The sequence below is a fragment of the Anomalospiza imberbis genome, chromosome 3 (assembly GCF_031753505.1).
Source record: "Anomalospiza imberbis isolate Cuckoo-Finch-1a 21T00152 chromosome 3, ASM3175350v1, whole genome shotgun sequence".
NCBI lineage: Eukaryota > Metazoa > Chordata > Aves > Passeriformes > Viduidae > Anomalospiza > Anomalospiza imberbis.
In genome coordinates, this window is record NC_089683.1 from 49,084,006 (window position 1) to 49,093,220 (window position 9,215).

The following is a 9,215-nucleotide window of genomic DNA, read 5'->3' on the forward strand; positions in this document are numbered from 1 at the left end:
GGTTTTCTTTCCTCAGAGGTCTTTTCTTTATGGCCAAAGTTAGAGGAAAAGCTGAATATGTTTTACAGAAATAGATGAAGAAACAGCTCATGCACTTTTATATATTGTGTTAGAGACAACTGTTCTCTGTTTTGTATTTGTGTTCTTCATTATCTCTTATGTACAGAAAACAACTGTGAGTAATCATGTCTAAAAGCATTAAATGTGATTTAACAAGAACTGTTTAGCTAAGACGTGGTAGGATTTTAGGTAGTAGTTCTGGATTTTTCATGTAGTCTCAAACTTCATATCAGCAATACAGTTACTGACAGTTGAATTTTTGGCAGTAGGCTTGACTTGCCCAGTCTCTATCAAATCTACCTCTTGTATTGAAGCAGAAACATTGCTTCAAAACTAAGGCATCAAATAAAGATGAGCTTGTAAGAAGCTGAATTGGAATGTGAAAAATATTTATTTAAATTGTGAAACTTTTATGCATTACTTACTTTACAACACACTGTTGGAATTTATTTATAAAATGTATTTAAAGACATAATAGATATACATATATAATGCTAATTACCTAATATAATATTGAATATATGAAAAAGTTCTTTCTGAATTATGTGGGAAGAGGACTATTTCAGAGGTTTTCAAATTGGAATCAGAAGAGACCTTGTTGGTCATTAGATGTTGGCTCTGTAATGAAAGCTGCTAAATGGCATTACAAGTCAGCCACAACTGCAGTACTTTGCAGTGGAAGCAGCCACTGCAGTTACCACAAGAAATCTGCAATTAGGACTGACAGAGGGTGATGTGCACCAATTACCAAGCTGATGTTTTACAGCTGTCTTCTGTCAAGATGTGGTAACACCACTTTAGTTTGAGAAACATTGCAATGTTTGCCTTTTAGTACAATAGCTTCTTAAAAGTTTAGACAGTAGGTGTTGTTTTTTGACCAAGTATGCTACTGCCACTTGAACCGTTCCGTAGGTTAATGAATTTGGTTTGCTTTTGGTAAGACAATAGAAATACTGCAATGAAAAATGAATAGTGAATCGCACCAGTTGAAGGAAAAGTTTGTTGTACTGTAAATAGCATTAAGTATGTGGACACCAAAACTAACTAGAAGTTACTGTCATCTAAATATTTAGGCTCTACAATATACAGTGTTTGCTGTTAAACACTAAAAGATATAGAATTCTAATATTTACGTTAACAGTTTTGAGTACAGACAAATGTATGCTCTGCTTTGACTTGCATATAAGTAGTGTTTCTGGTGTATCAGTAGTATATCTCATTTGGAGAAATGAATACTTTGGGTTAACTCTGAAATATTGCTATTTTTTATTACCTGTAATTAATGTACTAACATCAAACTCCTGGGTTAAGTGAAATCTGTGACATATGAGAGCATTTCATGCTTCATAAAAAGCTGCAATTCAGACTTCAAATCACTTACCCATGGCACTGTGCTTGTCACTAAATAATATTTTAATGCACTGAAAAATACAGGTTAAAGGTGGTATCATTTACAGTACCATTTTATATTTAGAATTTTTTTTACATGCAAGTTAAGATTCTAAGATGTTTCACTTTGATGTTACAGCAATATATTCTATATTGTAATTGAATGTGGGACTTGAAGTGGATTTTCTAAAATTAATGGTCAGTTTTGACTAAGATATAACTGGGAGGGAAGTAACCCCCCTTTGAAGTCTTTTTAGTGGAAGATAGAAGTGTAAGAAGTGTATATAGGAGTGCTGTTACTTTATGTACTCTGAATAATGAGATATTTTAGCAAATGACACTTTAAACCTAGATTTGTACAGCATACAACAGTTTTGAATAGTGTGATAATATTGAGTACAGCTGCCAAATTTTCGTATAATGTTAGGTAATTGTACTTATGCCCTTTTTACTCTCATAGTTTTACATTTTCGTACACCAACCTTCATTCTTTCCCATGATCTGTTCACTCCCCATCTATCAAAGAACAGGGTAACAATCATGGAAATCTACCAAGATTATTAGCAAATGCTGAATTTCAGTGTTCTAGTGTAAGAAAATTATTCAGGTAACAGGGTATTCCTTTGTTTCTAACAACTTTGTTTTGATAAAAACCAGCTGTGCCTGCTTTTTATTTGGAGAACCCTGTAAAACTAATTTATAAGCCTCTTTTATTTAAACCAAATCTGAACTATGAAAATCTTAATTGAAAGACTTGAAAATGAAGAAAAGAGGGGAGATTTGAAGTATTATATTTGTTTTGAAAGAATGTCTTCAGTTGTGTGGATATATTACTCTATCTTGTGGACGGTTAGTGACTGCACTTTAAGCATTTACACAAACTATATTTCATGCCTCTGATACATTTAAATGGAACAGTTTGAAAGGGAACTAAAATTGATGGATTTAGGATTATGAAAATCTTTATTTAAACTCAACATTTGGTTTACCCTCATATTGTTAAAAAATAATAATGAAAATTGTTTAAAGGATGGTCTCTCCTATTTTATCACTGGGTGTATATCATGCTTTGTTAAAAGCACATAAATGAACAAAATAAAACCAGAGATTATGACTTAAGGTCAGCTCCGGTGTACTCATTTGCAGGTAGGGGCATGATTATGATGATGTTACCTAAACAGATGAAACTAGTATGGAGAGAGGAACAAAACTGTGATATGAAAATCTTTAAGTTTGGCATTTTATATGCAATCTGCAGTGCCCCATCAGTTACAAAATCTGTTTAAAAATACAGGGGTTTGGGTTTAATTAAAAGGGTACCATTTGTTCTGCTTAAATGTGAATACTAACTAGCTAATCTATGCAACTAGGCAGAGCATAAGATTTTTTTTCTTAGTTCCCTATTCTTGTTACACTGAGTCATAGCTAATTTTTTCATCATTGCACTTTTGTCTGAGGATTGGTTCATACAGCTTTTTAATTTTCTAGTATTTGCTTTACACACTGTTCCTAGCAGCAATCAGAAAATAGTAATAATGTTGGCACAGAAATGTTTGCTGTAGAACAAGTTTGCAACTGGAAACTATTTATTGTTGGGCCTGTCTTTAAAAAAAAGTAAAGATGCACTATTGTCTTTCCTCCATGGTTAATTCTCAGTAGGCTTAAATTTATTAAATTGTACAGCTGAGGATTTTTGTAATAGCTCTGCAAATTGATACATGGACTTAAACTTTGACCTCAAGATTTTACTGAAATCTGGAATGAAAAATTCTAGTTACTTATGGCACAATGTCTTCAATATATAATGCGGGAAAACGAAATTACCTGTAATAACTTCAGATAGTAATAGTGCATCTTTAAATCCAGGCCAAAGGCCCATTACTGTAACAGAACACATTTAAGTAGTATGCAATATTATGGAATGTTAAATCTCCAAATACCATACAGAAACCAATAAAACCTATTTTACAGATGTTTACTGTATTTATTTAGTGATTCAATAAGTGTTGCTTCTTAAAGCTAAAAATGCAAATACCATTTTGAATAGAGCATTGATGCCAGTGAGTTCCAAGTGGCAATTTGTGCACTGAAAAACTGCACTATCACCAGAGAGAAAACTTCTTGGGTGTAAATATTTTGTGGTTATCTAACCAAAGGTACCTGACATTCTTAGGAAACTACCTCATCCCTTTTAAAACTAATTGCTGCTTTTAATCATATGCAAAACATTCTCAATAGTTTCAATTATATGCAACAAGTATCCTGAATATCTTCCTAATGAAAGCACTCTTCCCTTTCTTTTTGTGATGCTGTAGCCACTCTTATTGGCTCTAGGGGTGTGCATGCTACAGTTGTCCATTTAGGGGTGAAACTCACTAATTGCTCTCAGCAGAAGTTAGTTAATTTTGCTCTTCCGAGGACATGGAGCATTTCAGACGAAGTTACTTGGTCTTTGCCTCCGCGGCCAGCGCAGCCTCCTTCCGCCACTTGGCCTTCTTTGCCAAGTTCAAGCTCGTTAAGGACTCGTGCCGTGCAGCAGCCTGAGGAAGTAACAGCATAGGAGTAAGGATGCACCCAGGGAAAGCTAACCAGCCTCGAGAATGGGCAACAGCCACTTAGGGTAGCAGGGGTTGCAGAGACTAGATAGCTAAAGCATGGGCAGCTATAAGCTGCTGCTCTTGGTTTAGATTTGTGTGCTTTTCTCAGAATTCCATTATTTTAAAGTATGCTACATGGTCATGTCTCACCTTCTTAGCTGAAACAATCACCGCAAAACAGGCAATAATTGAGAGCCCAATCATGATGTAACAGGCTTTCACTCGAGCTTTGTTTCTTGCCTTGTCTAGCATCTCTGGCCTGCAATTAAAGTAGTTGAATTGAGTCATTAAAAAAGGCCAAGTATCTCTTCAAAGCATTGCAGACATAACATCACACTTTAAAAATAAATATAGAATTAGCTTCTGAAACAAGCATCTTCAGTTTGCTGCGGTTAGTTATGTATCAGCCATTTTCTGATCCTAATCCATTTCCCATGGCAAAGCAACATTTAGTGGATTTAGGCTGTTTTGGGGTTTTTTAAGCTGGGAAAAAAAATGCTCAGGCAATAAGTGTTTGCATTTCAATGCTTGGGGTAGATACACCAGAAATCATACTTTAAACTCTAAACATAGTGAAAATTGAGCGGGGTTATCTGTTTAAAACAGATGGAGACGTCTGTGTTGTGTCGGAGTAAAAGCAAGTTCACTTTATTCAAAGTTAACTTTAGAAATCAATTACTGCTGTAACTAACCTGTTCAGATGGTGTTTTGTAGGCTAAGGACTTTACATCCTTGGATTGTTGATTATTAAAGCAGAGTTTGTACTACTGTGAGTTAAAGGTTTTAGTTCTTTATTAAAGCATCAGCCTGACAGAAAGTGAACAGCGGATGTCAGCCACCTCGCTATTTCAGGAGCACACACCTAAACAAGAACAATCTACAGGATTGTTTTTGCTGGTCATCAAAGGCAAAAATAGTGAAAACTGCTGTCCTCTCTTTGGCAGTAGTCAGTGCAAAGGAGGCATTTTACAGGCCAGCAATCTGCTTTGGTTACAGCTCCCATTTCTACCCTCTTCTGAGCCAGCAGCATGGCCCTGGGACCCAGCAGTACAGGAAATAATGAAAATTGTCCCAAAACATTCAGCTAAGTTTTTCCAAGTCAAACATTATACTTGGGAGTAGAGTTTTTAGGATATTCATAATAATACTGCTGGTGCACCATTTTCCTTTCATAATTCATCATGTAAATTCTTTATATATATATATGTATAGATAATTGCAAGATTTAAATACGTGTTTTATAAACCCACAAGTATATATGTAAAAAGAATAGTCGCATAAAGAATTGATTTTGTGTTCTAAGTAAAAATGGTGTAATGTTCTCTTTCCTTCAAAAAACCTTTAGATTTACTTTAAAGAGTAATGTGGTGGGATGGGGCAGAGCTGGGGATCTGACATGCCCATGAAAGCCTGCACCAAGGCTGAGAGCTGCAGTGCTTTGCTCTAAGGTTTGGTGTGGTGGAAGAGGGCAGGTCCTGTGAGCAGCAGTGCTGTACCAGCCCTTCCTTGCCAGTGCACACAGGAGGAGCACGTTGTGCACACTGTTTCTTGCAGGTGACTAACAATGCCTGTAGTTCTAAGGAACTGCTTCTGGTTTGTCCAATGATAAAAATCATCTTCAAAACAAACTGCACATCAGACTGGCACGTAGAATCATTAACCTAATAATCCATTTGTGGCAACAAAAGCAAAACCATAAATGTTATTAGTCTGATGTATTAGCCTAATTATATTTCACAGTGCACTAATTGAAACTCCTCTGAGGCAGATTTTCACTTTCTCCCTGCTTTCTGCATCTGCTTTAATGAAAACAGACCTTACAATTTTCTTTCCTAATTGCATATTAGGGTCTTTGCTATTCAATCCTTAATCAAGACTCCAGGCAAACTTCTGCTGAAGTGAGCAACATCTGGGGCTTAAAAAAAAAATCCCAAAGAAACCACAACAACCTTGAATAAAGCCTGCGGATTTTTTTCATGGTACAAACTATCTTCAGCAGTTAGGTTGTGTTCACAGGTAGCAACATCTTGCAATTCTTCTTTTCACAAGAGTTAAAACAGTGCCACAGTTCAGCCTCAATGTCTTAACAATCAACTACTTCTAGTATATTACTATTTACAGTATAGTATAGTATAGTATAGTATAGTATAGTATAGCCTTAGAGTTCGAAAAATACTTTGCTTACCAGAAAGCAAAGTGGTGATACTCACCTGCCAGGCCAGAAAGGAGTGTGACACATGTGTCTGTGTGACTGGTAAATGCCATGTCTTTATAAACATCTCCTGACAACTTGAACAGCATTTACAGCTCCTGAGACATGTCTGAACCTTCCTCTAGAGGAAGATAGTGAAACTAATAGCACAAGACAGGCTAAGTTGTCCAGAAAGCCACTGTCCAGCTCAACAAACTCCAGTGAAACTGTCAGGAACCAGCAAGAATAGGCAGAGGATGCATCTATTGCTTTCCACAGCTCTGCACACTGTTTATTCTCAACGTGTCACCCAAGGCAGGGACATATGGTGATGATAAAAAGTAGTGTCCTGGAGAGATGTCTAACACGCTATCTAACATCCTAAGAAAAGGGAGCCTTAAACATTAGAGAAGTTTCAGGCTTCCCTATTTTTCCTCATATTCTATAATAAAAAATAATTTATTGTATGTAATCATTCAGTGACAGCTCCCTTAGAACAGTTTATTCAAGCTATAAACAGAAAATATTGTTTACCAATAACATCTTTCTCTGCACGTTAGGAATAAGCAAAACAAACAAGCCAGTACATAAATGTAACCAAGGCTGTCTACTCAGATGGATCCAGTTCTTAATCCCAGGCTCTAGGGACTCCAGCAAGGAACATTTTCTCATCTTAACCTCTAACCAGGACAGGAAATCCTCTTGCCCTCTAATTTGTTTCCAAGTCTCAGTGCTGTAAAACCAGCCATTTTAAGCTCTGTGGAAAAACTTTAAATTTTCCACAGAATCAGGATCACACCGCTGCTTTCCCTTCAGCTCCATGTTACCCTTGGACAAGGCCAGCACACTTACGGGATCCTCAGAGGAATCTCTTCTTCTGTCTTGAAACGTCCAGTCCAGAGGAGGATTTTTTTGTCAAACTTCGAAGGTTTGTACATTGCAACCACCCTGTGAGCCTGCTCAGCTTAGAGTAGAAAAAAAATCCCCAATTTATAAACTGTGCACTAAGAGAGAATTATGACTGATAGAAGGGAAAAACCCTCCCCATTTTGGTTGGAAGAGTAATTTAGGGATTACATCTCCGGGTCTCGGCTACGCGGAGTCACCTCCGCGCCGTCTCTGGACTATCACCGCACGCAGCGAGTGTTTCTGCGGCTCTGATTCGACCTCCCCGCCGCCCGCGGCTGTGGGTACCCAAGCGAGCCGGAGAACGCTCGGGACCGCCCGAGCTGTGGTGCCACCGGCGGGCCGCCCCACCGGGCAGCCCGGTCCCGCTCCGTCCCGGTTCCGAGCCGCCCGCCCGCGCATCTCCCCGTCAGCCCCGAGACGCCGCCGCGGGGCCGACCCCGGCGCCTCCGCTTCCCCCCGGCGCGGCGGGCAGCCCCTTACCGCGGGTGGTGCCCGGGCTCCGGCCAGGATCCCCGGCGGCCGCGGCTCCCCGCGCGGGCGGGCGGAGCGGCGCGGCGGACAGCAGCCGCCCCGGGCGGAGGCGCGCCGGCAGCATGGGGAGGATGGCGAGGAGCGGCGGGATCCTCTGCCTCGGCCGGACCCTCTGCCGCAGCGGGACCCTCTGCCTCGGCCGGACCCTCTGCCTCGGCCGGACCCTCTGCTGCAGCGGGACCCTCTGCCTCGGCCGGACCCTCTGCCGCAGCGGGAGCGACCCCGGCCCCGCCCGGCCCCGCCCCGCTCCACCCCGCCCCGCGATCCCTTCCAGCCGCGCCCGGAGGAGAGGCGAGGAGAGACGGGACGATCGCCGGCGCCCGGCGGGATGGGTCCTCCCGGAAAGGCATCCTGTTCACCTACCGCACTCACGGATTGCAACTCAAGTGAAGAAAGGTCACCGTCTAAGACAAAACTCGGCTAAAGAAACAGACGCGGTAGTTCAGCTTCATGTTAGGACGGGTACTTGCTGGAGCGAGTCCTGCGGATGGCCACAAAAACAACCAGAGACCAGAAGCACCTCTCCCGTGAAGACAGGCTGGGAGAGCTGAGGTTGTTCAGCCTGAAGAAGAGAAGGTTCCAAGGAGACCTTACAACACCTTCCAGTGTGTAAAGGGGGGCCATAAGAAAGATGGAGAAGGGCTTTTTACTAAGGCATGTAGTGATTCCTATACTCTCATTACAAGAAGTAATGGCTTTAAACTGAATCAGGATAGGTTTAATTAGGAAGAAATTCTTTCCTGTGAGGTTGGTGAAACACTGGCACAGGTTGCTCAGAGAAGTTGTGGATGCCCCATCCCTGGAGGGTTGGATGGGGCTTTGAACAACCTGGTCTAGCGGAAAGTGTTTCTGCCCTTGGTAAATAGATGATCATTAAGGTCCCTTCCAGCCCAAACCATTTTATGATTCTATGTAGAGTATAAGTTCTGTGACACAAACATGCCCACAGCTGTGTTTCTGTCATTTTACTGCTTTCTAAATGCTCAAATATACTGATTGTCATCATAGGCTTTTCCATCTACTTCAACTGGAAAAAAAAAAAAAAATGTTGTTTTTCCATTCACATCCTGGACAGAGTTTTATTAAAAAAAAAAATAAAAAATCAGAGAAATCAGCACAGAATAGACATTTACTGAGTAACAGCCTGTGTCAGCATGATATTCATGACAGTGTAAGACTGTCTCAACAGAGCTGTGTCTGATGCACCCAGCAGTGGAAGATTTTACTTGCATCAGGCAAAGCCAGAATGGCTGCAGATGAACAGAGGAAGTCCCACTCCCTAGGGATGGATCACTGTCTGGCAACAGCTTAAGTCCTGCGCTCAGTGTGACAGCACAAAAGAGGAGTTTTGAACTATTTGTAGCCAAAACCTCTAGCTATCTTTTCTTCAGAAGCAAAGCATATCAAAAAAGGAGGAGATGCACCTCTTTACATACACACATGCTCCTTGAGCAGCTGTGCCCTCTTTCAGAATGTTGTCAAGGAGATGAAGACACATCAACAGAAATTACCTAGAGGATGATATTTTACCTTTGCTC

General features: G+C 40.6%; 1 protein-coding gene across 1 annotated transcript; it reads right to left on the bottom strand.

Moving 5' to 3' along the window:
• Positions 1–19: 19 nt before the first annotated feature.
• FAM162B (family with sequence similarity 162 member B) lies at positions 20–7,815 on the bottom strand. The gene is made up of 4 exons (XM_068184309.1): positions 7,627–7,815; positions 7,090–7,201; positions 4,197–4,305; positions 20–3,989 (listed from the first exon to the last, which is right to left on the bottom strand). Exons 1-4 carry the CDS (start codon positions 7,739–7,741, stop codon positions 3,891–3,893), a joined length of 435 nt encoding a protein of 144 aa, XP_068040410.1. The 5' UTR covers positions 7,742–7,815; the 3' UTR covers positions 20–3,890.
• Positions 7,816–9,215: the final 1,400 nt, after the last annotated feature.

Excerpts from the sequence above, each read along its gene's own strand:
- FAM162B (XM_068184309.1), bottom strand. The coding sequence starts at position 7,741 with ATGCTGCCGGCGCGCCTCCGCCCGGGGCGGCTGCTGTCCGCCGCGCCG. Across the intron at positions 4,306-7,089 it reads GAGATTCCTCTGAGGATCCC|GCCAGAGATGCTAGACAAGG; the intron begins GTAAGTGTGCTG and ends CTTTAATTGCAG. Across the intron at positions 3,990-4,196 it reads TGATTGTTTCAGCTAAGAAG|GCTGCTGCACGGCACGAGTC; the intron begins GTGAGACATGAC and ends TTACTTCCTCAG.